This window comes from Mycosarcoma maydis, chromosome 2 (genome assembly GCF_000328475.2).
Source record: "Mycosarcoma maydis chromosome 2, whole genome shotgun sequence".
Lineage (NCBI taxonomy): Eukaryota > Fungi > Basidiomycota > Ustilaginomycetes > Ustilaginales > Mycosarcoma > Mycosarcoma maydis.
In genome coordinates, this window is record NC_026479.1 from 265,207 (window position 1) to 283,352 (window position 18,146).

Genomic DNA, 18,146 nt, shown 5'->3' on the forward strand with positions numbered 1-18,146 from the left:
GCAAGGTGCGAGGCGAGCCTTGTTTCTAGGCTGCTACGTGTCCACTTTGATTTTTGATGCGGGTGACGTGCACATTCACGATTCACGCAAGTTGCCGCCCAGAGAAATCGTGAATCGTGAATCTCGATGCATGACGCTTCGTGCGAAGGTCGCCGAAAATTCGCTGCTTTACTCAGTTGCATTGCTCTAACAGCTCAATTGGGCCCCACGCCCAGCGCCCGTCCAAAGAAAAAAGAAAGGGCTCATCGACCCTCTCACGTCTATCTCCATCAGCCGCACGCTAAAAGATCAACGCGGAGAGCTTCCGGAAAAACACTGTGCAAAGAACGAGACAGGCAGTCGTTGCGAGAATGGTCGAGCCAGGTCGGTGGTATATGTACAGAGCGGGGTCCTAAGTAAGCGTGGAAGATGACATCAAAAAAAAAAAAAGTCTGGGGTGTCGAGCAAGTCGCAGAGCACGTCTCGCGCTCCCTCACTCTCCCTCATCGAAAGAAAGACGAAGGAGAAGTGACGGATTGGCAGCGACCCGAACCAAGAGCAGGGCCAAGCAAAAGTGAGATGAGATGCAGTTCCGCCTGATCAACAGTTGCAGGCCTCCTTCCTGTTACCCTGTTGGTTGTTCTGCAGATCGACGCTACCAGCTTGGCCACCACTCGCCTGTCGCGCACCGTTCCCAGCAGCCGCACCGGCGGCCGCGTTCCTCGCCAAATGCAGATCGATCGGGATTTTCTTTGCGATCTCAGTGAACACCTCGATAACGCCTTCGCCTGTCTTGGCCGAGGTCTCGAAGAACAATAGACCGGCTTCTTTAGCATAGGCTTCAGCTTCGTCCTTGGGTACAGCCCTCAGCGATTCTGCTGCAGCTGTTGCTTCTGGTGTTGTTGTGGCTGTGTCGTCATCGTCGTCATCCTCCGTTTCGGCATTGGCGGATGAAGAGGACGAAGTTTCGTTCAGCAGGTCGATCTTGTTGCCGACGAGCGCAATGACAATGTTGGGATTGGCTTGACGCTGCAGTTCCTTGACCCACGACTTTGCTTTCTCGAATGAGCTGGCTTTGGTGACGTCGTAGATGACGGCCGACGCCTGGGCGTTGCGATAATACATGGGTGCGAGAGAGTGGAATCTTTCCTGTCCCGCAGTGTCCCAAATTTCAAACTTGATCAGACGATCCTCGAGACGGCATTTTTGCTGTTATGGAAGAACCAAGACGAGAAAAATATGAGATGAGCCAGTGTGACCAGATGGCATACCTACTATGCTCGAAACTGACATACTCACAGTGAGGAAAGCAGCCCCGATGGTGGGCTCTTTGTTTTCCTGGAAGTCGTTCTGAACGAATCGAAGCACTACAGAGGACTTTCCGACCGCGGCTTCACCAAGCAGAACGAGTTTGGTTTGGAACGGTTTTTGGGGGGAAGCAGCGGCACCAGCACTAGCACCAGCACCGACAGCCTCGCCAGCAGCGTTGTTGGTAGCCTGAGCTGACATGTTTGACCAGACGCTTTTCGGGTAGGTGGGAAGCTGTGAGTGTGAGTCGTCGTCTCAAATGATCTAGACGATAGGAGCGTGCCTATCAGGAACAGTGCTGGTAAGCCTTAGCGGAAAGGCTGAGTTTTGTCGGCACCAAGTCGTGACGATGCTGTTGTGTAGTACAGACACCTTTTCTATGAGCTCGAAGGTCGAGATTGGGACGAGGGTTCTGTTGCGATGATAATTGGCAAAGCGAGGTGAGCAAAGGTAAAGAAAGCCTGAAGGACGAACACAAGATCAAGAGATATGGTGTGAGATGTCGAGTGCGAAATTGCAAAGAGACTCACGACTCACAACTTTGTGTGCTTTGTGCTGTGCCTGTGCAGCAGCATCAAGTACAAAGCGTGTGTGGAGACAGTTGGCTGGCGCGACAAACGAGAAAGGTGGCGCAGCGCAGGCAATACACACACACGCACACACACACAGCCGCGAGCTGGAACCAAGCTGAGCAAAGCTCTGCTCGTGGCTAGGCACGGAGACCAAAATTCACGATTGCAATCAAGAGTTCAAGATTCAAGATTCACCATTTTCGTGAAAATCGTGAATCACGAATGACGCCTCACAACTCTATGAGTTAAGTTAGACTGATGTGCTCTTCTGTAGTGAGTTGAGTCGGCAGAAGAACGAGAACACTCGAAACGATCTAACAGTTCTTGTTTACTAGCATGTGCCACGTGTGCCATCAGCTCGTGGTTCGTGGTTCATGCCAACATTCACGACTTGTGTGCAAAGCAACGGACTTGGAAACATGCCGTGTCTCGTTAGTTGGATCGCTTGGCTGCGGCGGGCGGGACGAAAAGCATTCACTCTGGACGATGAGTTTTAAAGGCTTTGCGATCCCGTGCTGGCTGTGCAGGCGCGGTTAGATTTTTTTGTCAGTGATGGGATCGACCTCCTAACAATCTTGAGGGGCTTTGTGCTTCGTGCTTGTCCTGTCATGCCGAATGCTGTTCTCATCTATACATGCACCCGACTTGAAACCAGGCCAATCATCCTTGGTCCTAGTCGCAGGCGTGATCACCGTGCATGAGACTGAATGCGAAGATGGATAGGGGTCGTAGAAGTACAATTGCGTTGCGTTGCGAAATGAAGCATACAGTTACAAAGTAAGAGCAGTCTCGAGATGCGGGACGGGACTCAATCCGACTCGTCGGCGTTCTTGGCCGTCTTTCTGCGTTTTCCGCCTCGATTGTCGCCGGCTGCTGCTGTGGCTGTTGCTGCTGCTGAAGAGTCGGTCTCGACCGGATCGGGGACTTTGGCGACAATGTCTTTGAGGAAGTCAAACGTTTCGTTGGTGTGCACCGTTCTCTTGCTGTTCTCGTCCCGGCATTAAAGTTGAGCGAAACAACATGACGACAGGTTGTGGACCAAAGGAGCTTCCTGTCAGCATCGTGTCTAGCAGTCATGAGGACGTGCATGTAGCAGCAAAGACTTACACATGGTACGGAGTCATCTTCTTCGCTCCTCTGCTACGTGTCTCTTTCACTGTCTCTTCGACGATGCTTGCCATAAAAAGCTCCAACGCCTTGGCTGTCAGACCCAAATTCCAGATTGCTAGGTGTCAGTGTCCGGTACCTTTGGTCGTCGTTGCTCTTACGCATCCGGCTATTCCCACTCACAGATCAAAACCGGTGTTGCTTGTGCGACTTTGCCCACGTCTTCGTCGGCTTGCATGATCTTCTTGATCCTAGCCACTGGGAACTTGCATTGTGCTGATCGCTTGACCATCTTGTCGGTTGTCAGCGACCGTGTTGCTGATAAAGTTGGACGGATCGAGGCACGCGGTGATGAGGTGAGAGAGATTCGTGATATGTGCAGAAAACGTCGCATTACCGTCAGGCGCGTCTTCACGCTTGAAACGTGCAGCTGTTGAGATGTGCCGCCAAAAAAATTGTTACGGCCGAAAGAGAATCGACATACAAAGAGCTATCTGTGGCAAGAACGCAGCTTTGATGCCTGTTCCCCCGCTAAACACGAATCACGAATCAAGCTCGAAGCAAGTCTCGACTCATGGTGACATTCGTGATGGACGTGATACGCTACCATGGCGAGTCAGAATGGCACTATGCTTCTGAATCAATGACGCGCAAGCATAGGTGCAAGCATGGGCATCCCTGATCACTTAGACAGCGAGATCTCAACTGATTTGCACACCACCTGCAACTGAAAGGAACGACGCGCTGCGATGGTAGACTGGCAAGACCAAAAGAGAAGCCTACTCAATATTCGGCATCATCCAGCTCGTCAGCAACCGAAAAAGCGTCGGCACCTGCGGATCTGGCATCGCGAAGTTTGAGAGCCTGTCGTCATCAGAGCCATACCAAAGCGACGCGAAAAGGCGCGAGTTGCAAAAACATGGTCAGCACGCATCGCTATCTGGCAAGTTCTCCGCGCATAGCAACATGACCTACCCGAATCAGATAGGTAGGACTCTTGCCGATTTGCCTGTCTCTCTGCTGTAACAGTGTTTGCCACTGCTTTGCAATTCGGATCTTGTCTTCAAGTAACGAGATCGACGAGGTTGAAGTGTACGAGTCGCCGGCGAAGATATTGAAGCAAACCATCCAGTTGGCGTTGGCATCGCTTGCTGAAGCGGACGAGGTTGCATTCGGCGATGATGAGAGTGTAGCTCGCACCCATCCTTTGCGAACCTGTATTGAATGCGACAAGTCAGCTCAAAGGTCAGAATTACACTGACGACACAAGACGTAAAGCGAGAAATGTCAAAGGGGAAGCCATGTCACGTACCACCTCTTGCACATCGGCATACACGCTCGGAACGGCATCGTCTCCCTCCAAGCCGATCTTTTGCGCGATGGCTCCAAGAGATAAGGCGCTGTACACCTGTGCCAGCTTTTGAATTTTGCGCTGTCGATAAACAGCCAAGCATCGTCGGATGAGCCCGACGTTTCGGTCCTTCTCAAATGCATTGTGATATTCCTCGGCCAGCCGATACACCTCTTGAGTGTCACCCCATTTCTCGTAGGCCGCGACAAAAAGCGTGTACGGCTGTGCAGACATGTTGAACATCCTCGTGATGAGCTGCGGAGTGTACCTGGGTACCCGTGATGTCTTGCCATCGGCGAGGAGTTGAACCAGGACAAGCTTCTTGTATGCGTCCATATGGATCGCGCTGACAGCCACGGCGGGGCTCGAGATGCACGTTTCCAGCGCATCGATTGCGTCGTGCAGTCGGTCGAGCTTGATATAGATGAGCGCAGCATAGTAGAAATACTGGAGAACATCCGAGTGTGTCAATGGGGTGATGGACGTATCTGCGTCAATGAGAGGCAGATCAATGAGCATGGTAGCTGCCTCGGCATAGCGTGCTGTTTTAAGGTATTGATAAGCTAGCATGGGATGCAACGTGGTGATACTCTCGGAACTTGTCAAGAACCGAGATGCCAGCGCTTGCAGAAGCTGTAGAGCCGATTCTGGATTCGTTCCTCGGTCACCAAGTGCGGTGAAGCTCGCAGCGAGCTGGGTGACCTTGTCAGCAGCGAGTTGGACCTGCGCTAGATTGAAACGCTGTACGAATGCTGTGATGTGTGGTAAAAGGACGACAGCGCCTTCGACAGTGGTTGCGGCCTGAGATGCTCTCGCAGCGAGGATGTAGAGCATGCCGACGGAGTGTACAGCTGGGTCAAGGGCCGAGAGCGGGTCGAGGTTAGTTTGAATCAGGTCGCAAAGAACTGTCTCTGAGGCGGGAGGCGGCTGAGAGCGACTGGAGCTAGACGCAGTGCGGACGCTCGACTCGCCATCGGATGGAGGGTTGCTGCAGAGCTTGCGTAGAGCTGGCAGCAGGCTCGACTCGATACGGGCCAGGTCGGCCGCGCACTCGAGGATGAGCGCCAGAGTGTCCTCGATGCCGGTCAAGATCGTGATTGCCATGGCGAGAAGCGCGACGGCTAGCAAGGCAAGTAGTCAGGATCGGGATGCCGGCCCAAGGTGTTGTAGATGAGCGAGGTGAGAGGATGGAACAGCTGATGATTCGATTCGTGATTGTCACTTTCTTGAGCTATAAGCACGTAACTTTGCTCATTCACGATTTGTGATTCGTGATTAGGTTGTCCTGAGCGCGGAGTATGTTGGGATTCATAGCGAGAACTCCACATCCTTCCAAGTTCAGCTCGTGGCTCCACAACCCGTGACCCGACGCCGTTTTTCTGACTATGTAGCCGATACAGGTGTAACATCCTTTGCCTTTTCATTTACGATTTGTGCTTCCGTGTTCGTGAATGGTGTGCTTCGTTGCGGATGCGCACGCGCTCAGCGTTTTGTGTGGCGGAATCACAGAGCCGGTAAGGTAACGCTTTGCAACTCACGACTCATAATCGTGAATCGGATCGGCTCGCGTGTATTATTATGTATAGCTATACTTTCGTGTGCTTGCGAAGCGAGACACGAGAATCACAAGTTGTGAGGGTGTTGGTCGCTGGCGTGTGTCACAAAATTTGAATCGTGAATCGTGAATCACGAATCACGCACGACGAATGCGATTCATGTTATTCACCGTCTCGAGTGACTCGTGACTGTTGGCTCGACGTGTGAGTCAGTCACGAGTGTGAGTTTCGCAACTTGTTGCACAGACTTGGTATTTCGTTGACGCTTCGCTTGCAACCACATCAGCAACGCAACGAGACTCGACGTAATTGCTACGATCTGCTACACTCTTCAAGCATGGCGGCCAAGACACGAAAGACTGCTGCAGCGTCTTGCAAGGCTGGTGCATCGTCTGACCACCTCCACCCATCCTCGGCTGCTACTGCGAAAGCGCCATCGAGCAGCCCCAGTGTCGGCACAACGTCCACAGGCGGCGCACGAGGCACATACATTCCACTCAAATCTGCACAGCGCGAGAAGAACGCATACGAACGAGCGAACAGCTGGACGTGGAACCCGATTCGCATCATTGAGCGAACCCTCTTCCGAGCCTACTGGAACATCGAGGGCACGTTTGTGCTGTCGATGCTCGAGGTGTGGGAGGTGTTTCTGGTGATTGTCGTGTTCTGCCTGCTTACGTTGCTGTTGTGGTATTCGTTGATTCACTACTTCCCTCGTCATGCCCAGCAGGTGGCTACACGTGCACTGTATTACGTCTACGGTAACTCGCCCCCTCCCCAACTCGCCGCTGCTGTAACCGTTGCCGACCCGACAAGCACAGCAAACGCTTCACTCCACTCTGCAGCCACAGCCGCAGCCGCATCAGCATCAGCAACAGAAGGCGTCCTCGAAAAACTCATCACCTCCAGTAACCAGCTCTGGGCTAGTCTGGACGCCGAAAACGCCGCCAAGGACGCTAACCCGGAAGTGCTCGATACGCTGATCAGCAACTTGAACAAGGTCAAGCAAATGATGCGCAGCGCGGCCAAGACCGACCTCTAGACTTTCCAAGCCCACTCGCACGCTTGCAACCGTCGTTGCACAAATGTACATTTGCAGTTACATTACCTCGGAATGTGCCATAAAAGCCACCTTGTCACCTTGTCACCTTCCACGTCTGTGCCTCACAATTCACGATTCAGGCAAGATGGCTGGCGAACTCATGCCAATCTATGTTAGTCTATGTTGCTGATTGCATAGCAAGCAGATGTCGAGTGAAGCACGCATCAGAAGCCAAGACCGCCACGCGAAGTCTTGACTGTGGCCGAAACCGGATTGGGCGTGCCCTGCGAGCTTCCAAGACCGCTTCCCTCTGTCCAACCCATCGCGGCCAGCAGCTTATGGCCAATGTTATCAGCGCCAATTCTATCCGCACCGAAACCGACCTCTTCTCCCTCTCTGTTCTTAGGAACCGTTCCTCCACCGACACCGTACAAGCCTCCACCACGTGCGCTGCCACCTTTGCCCTTGTTGCGCGACTTGTCCTTGAAATCGCTTCGACCCGCATGGTTGCCAAACGTAGCACCCGCATTCGAATAGACAATGCTCTTGACTTTGCGATAGTCGACATTCAGCCCGCTCTTGCTCGTCTTGATGAGCGTCGGGAACCGATCGCGGCCTTTGCCTTTGGATTTCGACTTGAGATCGTAGGCAGCGGCGAGGGCGTGTACCTCGGCACGCGCGAATTTGTCCATTGGCTGGCAACGCATGGTGCTGCAACCTTTCTGCGCAAGAAAATGCTGGATCTGCTGGTTGAGCTCCGCCATGTTGAACGCAAACCGCTTGTCCAAGCCCGACGACGTAATGTCATCGGGAGACGTTTGGCCACCAAAGGTGAGGACAGACGCATCCACCGCATCGATCGATCCAGCAGCGTTGATCGCCGATACAACGTTGTTCGAATGCGCTTTCAGGCTGGCTCGCATCTCGCGTTTCTCGGCCTTGCGCGCCAGCTTGGCTTGCTTTTTGGTCGACTTGGTCTTGCCACTACCTTGCTTGCCGTGCGTGTTGGGGAATGGATTGAGCGCCGCCGCCTGTCGCTCCAGGAGACGCTGCTGCTTCTTGGTCGCCTTGCCCGCACGATCCTTATCCCACTGCTGCTGAAGCTCTTGCGCCCAAAGATCTTCATCGGTAAACTTGCGACCTTTGCGCTTTCCGTTGCGTGCTGTAGGGATACACCCTATGCCGTACGCAGGGTCGTCCGAGTCGACCTCGTTCTCGGCAGATGCAAGGTCCATAAGATCGGAAAAGTCGCCGCGCGAGATGGCGTGGAAGAGTTTCCTTTGCTGATGTTTGGACGAGGGCGCCGACTTGGGGTCACTTCCGATGCCGGCACCACCCACTTGCGATGACAGCGCGCGGATAAAGTCTTCGTCCTTGTCGGCCCATGAATATTTGCCGCGGAACATACCTTCGTCGTCGTCGTCGTCATCATCATCGTCGTCGTCATCATCATCACCACTGCTATCGTCATCATCTTCGACTTGTTCCGAATCCGAATCGTCGCTGAAGATCTTGGTGCTCTCTTGATGGTGCTCATCATCATCTTTGAGAATGATGCGCAGCTTCTCAGCGAGGCTTTGGTCGTCGTCGTCAGTGTCGAGCTCACTCTCGGTGAGCCATTCCTTGACTTGAGCCGTATGGATCTCATCGTCGATATCGCCAAAGCTGAGCTGACGCCCACCGTTTTGCGGATCCATACCGTTCACGAAGCGAATCATGGCGTCCACGTCGGTCGCGTCTTCTAGTTTCGAGAGTCGTCGAGGCTTGGACTTGGCTTTTGCTGCGTCTTGCGCAACACCATCGATATCCTGGCTGGAGAAACGAGCGTGCTTGTCTTGATCGCTCTCGTCGTCAGACGTATCGTTAGCGTGGTTGAGAATGTTTTGCATATAGTCCGCGACAATCGCGTCCTGATGTGCTTTACGACTACGAGCGAGCTGAGCGGCGTTGCGTGAGACGGCTAGGCGATTGGCCAGCGAACGTTTGGCGCGCTGTCCTCCACGACGCCTGTTCGACTTGTCAGCATCCATGGGCATGTGATTGTCGTGCTCGTCTTCATACTCCCATTCATGGCGATCGGCGCGAATGGCTTTAGCCAGGATGGGGTCGGTGATCACCTCGCCTTCGTTGCTGTGGCTCGTGATGGAAATGCTTGCGGTAGCAGCTGCGAGGTGGTCATCTTCTTGTGCAACGTCGATTGTGTCGTCGTCCAAGCCGCCAGGGGGGCCGTCGCTGCCCCATTCGAGGTCAGAGTCGCCCTCGCGCGCAACGCGACACGGCTTACCATGTCTATAGGACGGTGTCTTTCGAGATGTTTTGGAGCGCGTCCGCACAGTATCGCCGAGAGCCATACGGTGTGACGACGTAGTAGAAGAGGTGATTTGCGCTTGTTCCGAGGCAGTCGTTGGGTCTTGGCCTTCGAGGTCGATGACAAAGCCGAGCTCCGCCTCTTCTGCATCAACACCAATTTCTTCTGTGTCTACTGGTGTCGTCTCAGTGATAGCCTCTTTTGAAGCCAACATGAAAGTTTTGTCCGCAGCGGGTACCGTTTGCGACTGCGTGGGGATGAGAATGATATCTTGGTCATCGTCAGATGACGCTGTGTAGACGCGAGAAGCGGGGTTGGCAGTTGTCAAACGTCGAACGGGATCAGCAGCTTCAGTAGCTTCAGCATCAGGTGGTAGCGTGCTGCTGTCCTTCTGGTCGACGCCATCGACGAGCAAGTCAGTTAGGCCAGCAGGTACACCATCCTTTGTTGCGCCGTCTAGTTCGGGCTGGAACGCAGGCAGCGACCACGCCATGGCCTCGTCGTCGTCGAGCATCGACTCGCCCGGCGCCAGCTGCTTGGAGCCTGGAAACGCCGCTAGCAAGGCGTTGATCTCGGCTTGATCGTCTTGATCGTTGACACTGGCAAGACGATCGAGATCGAATGCATTCACCGTCGTGCTTGACAACGTAGAAGCGACGCGAGATGGTTCATACGGCACAGCGTTCGTTTGCGATGGGGATGTTGAAGCGATTAGGTTGGCTGCAGAGCCGGGAACGGACGGCTTTGGGTTGGAAGGCTTGCGGTATCCTAGACCTGTATTACGAGGCGCCGATTGTTCGGCCGATCGCAGCTGTTGTGACTCTGTCAACTGAGCGACCGGAGCAGTTGGGTCGGTGGCTGCATCTTTGGGTTCATTAGGTGGAAAGTTGCCCTTGAGAGGATCACCGAACTCGCCGGTAGATTTGACGAAGGCCACAGGAACCCGAAAGGGATTTTGCGTTGAATCAGCTGCGTCGCCGAAGCGCGAAGTATTGCGTTGTCTGCGCTCCCGGCTGCGCAGTCCAGGGATACCGGCGAGATACTTCGAATCTTCGGTTTCTTCGGGGGGGCGAAACTTGGATTGTCCTCCGGCGCCTCTAGTAGTGTAGAACTCGGGAAAGTTGGTAGGTGCGTTGGATCTCGAGGCGAAGCGTGGGTTTGATGTGCCGGCTAAAATCGAAGGAGGGTTGAAAGCGCGTTGTGGTGTGACTGACCCAGAGGCGACATTTTGCGGATGCAAAGTCTGCAGTATGCGGGAATTCTCTTTGAGATCTGAATCAAGGTTTGACTCGAGATGTGGCTTGACTGTGTGCTTGTAGCCTTTCGGGGGCTCAATGGAGAAGTGATTGTCATTGTCGTCGTCTTCGTCGTCATCATCGTCTTGATCGTCTTGGTCTTCGTCGGCATAGTCGTGACGATGGGCGCGAGTCATATCAGAGTAGTCAAAGCCGACACGGTTCTGGCGTGTTACAGAGAGGTGGCCTGCTCGACCACGACCTCGATATGGCCTTGCATTTGTTGGACCGCCGCGTGGGGAGTGTGCACCGGAGCCGGAGCTGGGCGCGTCGCCGAGCGTGTGTTGCTGGCCATGGAAGGGCTGAAACCCGCCTGGGCCACCTCCTCTCGCGCGACCTCGACCTCGACCTCGACCTCGACCGCGGCCCCGATTTGGTGGCCCACCGCGACCGCCGTTACCCCACTTGCCCATGTCGCTAGAGAGTTGTGTTTGGTGTTTTGGTATGGTTCGATACGGAAATACTCTGCTGGAGGAACAGCTTGATGGGTCGCTTGTCGGCGTGCGTGTGTGTGCGTTGTGGTCAAGTTCCTGGAAGTGAAGGCTCTTTGAGAGCTGTAGATACGCGCCTACAGCTGACTGCCTTTCTATGAAGGTGTGCGGGTGTGAAGGGAAACAAGTACGACGGAACTTGAGGGAGCCGCGTATCCAAAACCTCCTCGAAAGTTGTCTTTGGTGAGCGGATCTGAGCGTTTCGCTTGGTGCTTGCAGGGGACGAGCCACGAGCCACGAGCTACGAGCTACGAGCTGTGTGTTTGACTAACTGAGTCAACTGAAGTTATTAGTTAACTCAGCGCAACGTGCAGCCAGGCGCGACCCGCCGTGCGCCGAGATGAAAGCCAAAGTGGAGCTGGCAGCAAACATCTCTCATAACTCGCGACTTGAGCTGAGCATGTGAGCTTTCAAGTGAGCGCGCTCCTGCGTAAGTCTGTGAGTCGTGGGTGCATCGTGAATCAGCTGAAAATAATCCCCGATCATGAGTCACGAATGTCGAATAACATCGTGAATTTCGCAAAAGTCGCCGATCAGAAGACTCACGATTTCAGATATCACGATTTATTTTATTTATTCGTGATCCGTGGATTCAAAAAACGGAGGTGACTTTGTGTGATCCAACATGGCTGAAATTTGGCTGTGTGCACTTGCTCTCGCGGACAGACGCGTTCACGGTTCTATGGCACATTCGTGATTGACTTGCAGCGTGGAAGATATCTGGAGAGAGCGCGTAAAGAGGCCGTGTCGGGTTGAGATTCAGACTACGCTGGCTCGTGGCCCACGCTTGCATACAGCTGTGTTAAGCTACGCTTAGGCTCTGTCTCGTCACGCGTCTCGCCCAACCAAACATGAAAGTCACAGAATTCACAAGTCACGATTCACGATTGGTGATTCACGATTGGTGTTGGTCTCGTTGCGTTCGTGAATCACGAATCACGATTTTCCACTTGGAAACGGTTGCTGCGCTCGGCCAAGATCAAGTTCGTGAGTCTCGTGAGTGCGATGGTGCAAGCTTGATTCCATCACGAATCTGTGCGCCATTCAAGTCTTGAATGTAGTCTTGAATGTGGCCCATTCTCACGCTCTGCCCTTTCAACACAACCACCAACTTGCATCACCAACCATGTCGCTCTACACGCCATCCTCAAAAGCAGCCAAGCGTCGCGCGGCCAACCTAGGCGCTTCCACCAGCAACCACACATCCACGCCCAACCATCTCTCGACGTCAGCCTCCTCGAGGATGGTCAATTCGCACCACCACATCGAAAATGCCTTGACAGACGAACAGCGACAAGAAATCAAGGAAGCCTTTGAGCTCTTTGATACAGACAAAGACGGCGCTATCGACTACCACGAGCTCAAAGTAGCCATGCGTGCGCTTGGCTTTGATCTGAAAAAGGCCGAAGTGCTCAAATTGCTGCGCGATCATGACAAGACCAATTCTGGCCTGCTCGAGTGGGACGACTTCAACAGGATCAGTAGGTTCCACATTGACCAAAGCATTTCTTCTGTCTCGATGAGAGCCAAGCTACTGACAAAGTGTTGGCTATTTCTTCCGATTTCAGTGTCTGAAAGAATCGCAGCCAGAGACCCAATGGACGAGATCCGTAAGGCGTTTGCGCTGTTCGACGACGATGCAACAGGCAAGATCTCACTCAGGAATCTCAAACGTGTAGCAAAGGAGCTAGGCGAAACCTTGGATGACGACGAGCTGCAGGCTATGATCGACGAGTTCGACCTCGACCAGGATGGCGAGATCAACGAGAACGAGTTTATTCAGATCATGATGGACGATTCCTAGTAGCCAACTCGGGCTCGGGTCATGCATCTCCACTTGCCCATTCCTCGCAACTGCTAGCATTCTCCGTCGTAACCTGCGCTCTAGCACCCTTTTAGAAACGCATTGCCACCATCACCCATCGCCGGCCTCGGCCTTTTCGTTTACCTGTACACTCAATCGCACACACAGCGGCATAGCTCCTCCAGCGCCTCATTCCTTATTGTATTTGTATCGCCATGTCTTGCAACTCGGCTCTTCTGTATCACCTCTTGCTCATCTCACACGTCGGTCGAATGCGACATGGCATGTTCTGTGGGCGAGATGGTATGTGCTGAGTTTCAGTATGCTGTCACTGCCCAAACAGACCCAGGCACCATGACATCCTCTAGAGATCGACCTTGCTAAAGCTGACTGCTGTCCGGCAAGCCATCGGGCTCGGAATCGTAGATAATGTCGTCTTCGTCGTTGACCACAAACGAGTCTTCAGAATACATATCATCTGACGCCATCTGCATTCTCGCTGCGTTTCGAGATTCGCTCGATACTGGCTGAGCACTCGTCGGCCGCCATGCCGGTCTGCTCGGCGTGACGGGCTCACCAAATCGACCACCCACTCCGGGAAACGGCGCGTGCCGCAACCTCTGAAACTCGGGCGGAGCCGCCTGCGACAGCATCGACTGCAGATAGATACTCTGCTGGTGATATCCCCTCGGCGCCTGCGTGGGTACGAAATCACCGACCGCTTCTCGATCCGAATCGTCTTCAGCCGACGATCCCAGCCCCGAATCATCCTCGTCTCGCTCCCCGTGCACCTCTTCGTCCGTAGACCGCTCTGCTTCGTACTGAAACAAGGCGCGCGAAGTGGGTGAGTTGGTGATCTTTCGCTTCTTTATCCCGCCACCACGTTGCCGAGCAGCCATCTCGTTCCGTTTCTTGCTCTGTAGCCGCCTCGTCTCGGCATCCCTTTCATCGTCTGAATCGTCGGCAATGCGGACTTTGCCACGCACTCGCGTACGACCCTTGACCGCAGTAGGTGATGTATCCACATCGTCCGCCGCTTTGCTCGAGCTCGACGCCTTTTGCAGTCGACCCCGGCGTTTCACCGGTCCTTTGATGGGAGACGATAAAGCTGTATCGTCGTCCACCTCGTAATCTAGGTGCTTGCTCAAAACACCGCTCGAATCTATATCCGGAGACTCGCGAATCACACGTTTGCTGCGCCATCCACCTGCACGCCGAGGCACCGAGTCCGGCGGACCCATCAAGCTCAAGCCCTTTCCTTGCAACTCTTGCGCTTTCGACCGAGTGTCTGTTTTCTCTTGACGTTGCTTGGCTAGCACCTTTTCCTCTTCTTCGTCTATGATTGCTTGAATGATCGGGTGCGCCTTTTTCTCTCTGCTGATCGCCCTGCGTGGTGATGGGGGCGACAACAGGATCGGCTCCAACTGTTCATGCCCGTCCTTCAGCCTGTTGTTCGATTCCATCGAGATCTGCGCTTCGATTCGCGATGGATTCGGGCTGTGCAGATCCGGCTTGTACGTCGCCTCTTGTTCAATGCGTGAGATCGCGTTCTCCATCGACATATCCATGGTCAGATCGGCAAACTCGTCATCGTCATCGTCATCGTCGTTGAGTGTTGTGACAGCTTGAGCGATTCCTCTGCTACGCGGAGACTTTGTCTCGAGTCGACTCTGGTCCTGGCTCTTGCTGTGCCCATACCAGGCAGACACAGAATCGATGGCATCGTCGCTCTTGCGCAGCGAGAGAATGCCCGAACTCGTGCTGCTGCGCCCAGAGCCCATCGGTCCGACGCCGAGCTTCTTTCCGCGTGTAACACCACCACCTGCTACCAGAGCTAGCGGAGAGGACGATGCGCTCGGAACGCCTACTGTTTGGAAGCCATCAGATGCCGGACCAACTCCCAAGCTCGTCGCCGGCCATCTGAACGAAGGCGGCGGAGAAAATGGCGGCGAGCTCGGCGGTGAAGATGCGATGATTCTTTGCGTCGATGGCCGAGCTTTGTCCTTCGACGATCGGAACTTGAGCGACAGATTTTCCTTTTCCGACTGAGGTTCCAGCTCGTCCTGCGGCAGAGTGAGCAGACGAAGCATCTTTTGGCTATGCGTCTCGTTCAAAGGACCAACCGCGTCGGCATCGTTGACGTGCGAAACGTCATGGCTGCCAGAACGTTGCTTGCGTTTGGTGAGAGTCGACGCTTTGCGGAACCCTTCGATGATATCGCCGCCTTCAGGCATGTTTCGCTTTGGATCTTTTTTGGGTTTGGCAACTTTCGTAGCCCGAGGTGCTTTGATTGCCTTGTCATTCGAGATCATCGACGGCTCGAACTCAGGCTGCTCGACTTCCTTCAGCACAGGTCGAGGCGAAATGTGGTCCGGCACCATACGATCGACATCGTCAAAGAGCTCGACGTGCATGCGCGAATCGACTTCCTTTTGCACCGCCTTGTAGTTGTTCTTGGAATGCTGCCAGTTGTGTTGCTCGCGACCTTCGGACACAAGCACCGCAATCTTGCCCTCGCGCTTTCGACCGGTTCGACCAATGCGCTGCAGCATACGGATCGAGTCTTTGACCGCTTCGTAGCACACGGTCAGATCCACCGATCCGATATCAAGACCTTCTTCTCCGATCGAAGTGGCGACGAGAACATTGTATATGCCCTTCTTGAAATCGGCAATGACGCGTTCCTGGTCTTTCTGCGACATGCCCTTTTTGCCGCTCCTGGATTTGCTCTGACCGACGAACTCGGTCGCCTTGAAGCCTGACTCGTTGAGGAAGCCCACAATCTCATCGCAGCATTCTCGATACGAGCAGAACACCATAGCCCTCGTATCCGCCTGCGATGAGCTCTCAAGGTTGGCCACCTCTCCCGATGTGGGCGTGTTTCCAAGCACATCGTGTCCGCTCACCTCGAACGCCTCTGCGTTGTGCACTTGATCCGCTTTGAACGCATCGAAGTGCTCGATGAGTACATTGCGCAGCTTGAGCATCTTGGGATGCAGGATTCGACCTTTATGGTCTTGCATCACCTCGAGGTCATGGATGATTTCGATAAAGGTGGTGTTGGAGTTGGCGTACATCTGCTGTTTGGCGGAACTAGTCTGTTTACCTTTGGTATTATAACCCATGGAACGCTCTTTGAGACGGCTGTAAAACATGGTGGGCGACTGCTCCATGAGGTATTGCATCGACAGCGCCATGTGGCTGAGCTCCCGGACGTTGGCCTGCAACCACCTGTTTTCACGCAAGATGGCGGCACGCCTTCTATCTTTCATCATGGAATTGACGGCGAAAGGATGCAAAAGAACAGGGTCCTGGTTGTGAAGGAGACCAGCTTTCATGAGTGGGTCCATCTGAGTTTGCATGAGCTTGGCCCACTTCTCCTTGACCAAGTTGAGGTCTTTGCCGAGTGTGACATTGACGATCTCTTCACGCTTGCGGAACATGTAACGTTGGACGTCGATGGCTTCTTCGGTGCGAATCTCGATCTGGTTGATGTGAAGCTGGTCAACAACTTCCTGTACGCTTTCCGAGTCCTTTCCGGGTGTAGCTGAGAGCGCAAGCACACGAAAGTGAGGGTTGACTTCCATGATGCGACCAATGACATTACCGTATGCGTACTTGCCGCGCGCTTTATGTGCCTCGTCGATGACGACACAGACGATGTCACGCGGATCGCAGCGCTTCTCGCGGAGATCGTTTTCGAACGTCTGCGGAGTCATGTAAAAGATGCGCTTCGTCGCCCAATAATCGCCGCGTCGCGAACCTGCCGTATTGCCGGTGAGATCGATGGCGCAGTCCCAGGGGAGGCCGCAGATGCGATGGCAAGCCGTCTTTTGCTGATCGACGAGCGGGCGTGTTGGTGCGAGGAAGAGGATCTTGCCATCGGGATACCATCGGAAGAAGTTGAGTATGACTACGGCAGCAATAAACGTTTTGCCGAGACCGGTGGGAAGAGCGGCGAGTACATTGTTGAAGAGTGCCTTTTGGACAATATTGTACTGGTAGTCTCTCCTTTCCATGTTGGTGGGGTAGATCCAGGTTTTGGCCGCTTCGAGGTCGATCTTGCACTTTTGCGACTGAACAGGAGCGAGTTGGCGGCGAGAATCGAGCGGTTCGGGCGGAAGCACGTTGACAAATTCGCTTTCTGCATCCCAGTCGCGTTCGCGTTCGAGCTTGGGATTGCCTTTGGGGCTCGAAGAGTCAAATGCGTCGACATCGATGGCTTCCTTATCGCGATTCTTTGCATTCTCTCGATGAAGGTAGGCCTCTCTGTCCCACGTCTTTGTGCCTACTTTTTGTTGCCAGGGTGGGCGGTAACTAGGGGATGCGTTTATATTATCAGGAGCTGTTGAATGATTTGCAGCGGTTGGAGCTGTCTGTGAGGAGATAACGATATGGCCTGGGCTTGATGAAACCAGCTTTGCGGATCGTGTCTGCGTGGATGTGACAGGCTTGCCAAAGAGGTTCATCTGCCGAGTGCCCCCAGAAGATGCAAGCTGAGTCGATGCGTGCGAGTCCGTCGAACGAACGCGCTGCATGGGTCTTCTGGAGGTAGTTGCAACGGCCAAAGTAGCAGCAGGATCTATCCGTGTGGTAGAGCCATTTGTCGCGGGTGGTTGAAGCGCTGCCGGACCCCTTGCATGGGTAGTCTTGCGGAGGGACGAAAGCTTCTGAATGCAGGGCGGAGCTGGTGCAGACTTTGTCTGCGAGCTAGATCTCGGCGCTGGACAGAGTTGTGTGGCATTGCTGGCGAGATTGTGTTCGATCAGGTCGAGCTGGAGGAGGGCATGATCGTCTAGACCAAACTCGTCAAACTCGTCGATATCGTCAAACTCGGCTGGTGAAGTTGCCATGTTGGTGGGGGATGCTATCGAGCAGGATGCTTACTGCGCTTGAGGATGGGAGATGATGAAATGATGATGCTGAAAGTGATGTAGTGGGTATGATATGGTTCGAGCTATGAGTTGATCAGGTTTTGACGGAGAAAAGGGGTGGTGGACAACAGGCAAGTCATGTTTTAGTGAGGTGCCGCAAGTTGTAACGAGTACAAAGGCAAGATGTTGAGACAGATGGCAGAGGATAGAGTGAATGCACATGCGATGACGAAAGCCTTGGTCATGTAGAGTTGGGATGTGGTGATCAGGGATGAAGGCGAGTACAAGATAATGTTGGCATGCTTCCAATCTCGTTGTGCTTCCAGGGTGATTGGAAACTGAGCTGGACTTGGCTGAACTGAGCTGAGCTGAGCAGGGCAGGGCAGGGCAGGGCAGAGCAAAGCAAAGAACAGCAGAGCAGAGCAGAGCAAAGAACAGCAGAGCAGAGCAGAGCAGAGC

General features: G+C 53.9%; 7 protein-coding genes across 7 annotated transcripts; 2 read left to right on the top strand and 5 right to left on the bottom strand.

Annotated features, from left to right (window-relative positions):
• Positions 1 to 579: 579 nt before the first annotated feature.
• On the bottom strand, positions 580 to 1,488 carry UMAG_10615 (putative rab5-like GTPase involved in vacuolar protein sorting; the record flags this gene model as incomplete). The annotated part of the gene is made up of 2 exons (XM_011389047.1): positions 580 to 1,188; positions 1,279 to 1,488. The coding sequence occupies 2 exons, from the start codon at positions 1,486 to 1,488 to the stop codon at positions 580 to 582; spliced, it is 819 nt and encodes a 272-aa protein (XP_011387349.1).
• A 1,179-nt stretch (positions 1,489 to 2,667) lies between these two features.
• On the bottom strand, positions 2,668 to 3,258 carry UMAG_00906 (uncharacterized protein; the record flags this gene model as incomplete). The annotated part of the gene is made up of 3 exons (XM_011388615.1): positions 2,668 to 2,842; positions 2,967 to 3,060; positions 3,150 to 3,258. The coding sequence occupies 3 exons, from the start codon at positions 3,256 to 3,258 to the stop codon at positions 2,668 to 2,670; spliced, it is 378 nt and encodes a 125-aa protein (XP_011386917.1).
• A 491-nt stretch (positions 3,259 to 3,749) lies between these two features.
• UMAG_00907 (uncharacterized protein) lies at positions 3,750 to 5,421 on the bottom strand (the record flags this gene model as incomplete). The annotated part of the gene is made up of 3 exons (XM_011388616.1): positions 3,750 to 3,830; positions 3,942 to 4,181; positions 4,279 to 5,421. 3 exons carry the CDS (start codon positions 5,419 to 5,421, stop codon positions 3,750 to 3,752), a joined length of 1,464 nt encoding a protein of 487 aa, XP_011386918.1.
• Positions 5,422 to 6,210: 789 nt separating this feature from the next.
• Positions 6,211 to 6,915, top strand: UMAG_00908 (uncharacterized protein; the record flags this gene model as incomplete). Its single annotated transcript, XM_011388617.1, has 1 exon — positions 6,211 to 6,915. One exon carries the CDS (start codon positions 6,211 to 6,213, stop codon positions 6,913 to 6,915), a length of 705 nt encoding a protein of 234 aa, XP_011386919.1.
• Positions 6,916 to 7,139: 224 nt separating this feature from the next.
• UMAG_00909 (uncharacterized protein) lies at positions 7,140 to 10,931 on the bottom strand (the record flags this gene model as incomplete). The annotated part of the gene is made up of 1 exon (XM_011388618.1): positions 7,140 to 10,931. One exon carries the CDS (start codon positions 10,929 to 10,931, stop codon positions 7,140 to 7,142), a length of 3,792 nt encoding a protein of 1,263 aa, XP_011386920.1.
• Positions 10,932 to 12,135: 1,204 nt separating this feature from the next.
• UMAG_10616 (putative spindle pole body component, centrin) lies at positions 12,136 to 12,813 on the top strand (the record flags this gene model as incomplete). Its single annotated transcript, XM_011389048.1, has 2 exons — positions 12,136 to 12,490; positions 12,578 to 12,813. 2 exons carry the CDS (start codon positions 12,136 to 12,138, stop codon positions 12,811 to 12,813), a joined length of 591 nt encoding a protein of 196 aa, XP_011387350.1.
• A 380-nt stretch (positions 12,814 to 13,193) lies between these two features.
• UMAG_00911 (3'-5' DNA helicase) lies at positions 13,194 to 17,666 on the bottom strand (the record flags this gene model as incomplete). Its single annotated transcript, XM_011388619.1, has 1 exon — positions 13,194 to 17,666. The coding sequence occupies one exon, from the start codon at positions 17,664 to 17,666 to the stop codon at positions 13,194 to 13,196; it is 4,473 nt and encodes a 1,490-aa protein (XP_011386921.1).
• Between the last annotated feature and the right edge of the window lie 480 nt (positions 17,667 to 18,146).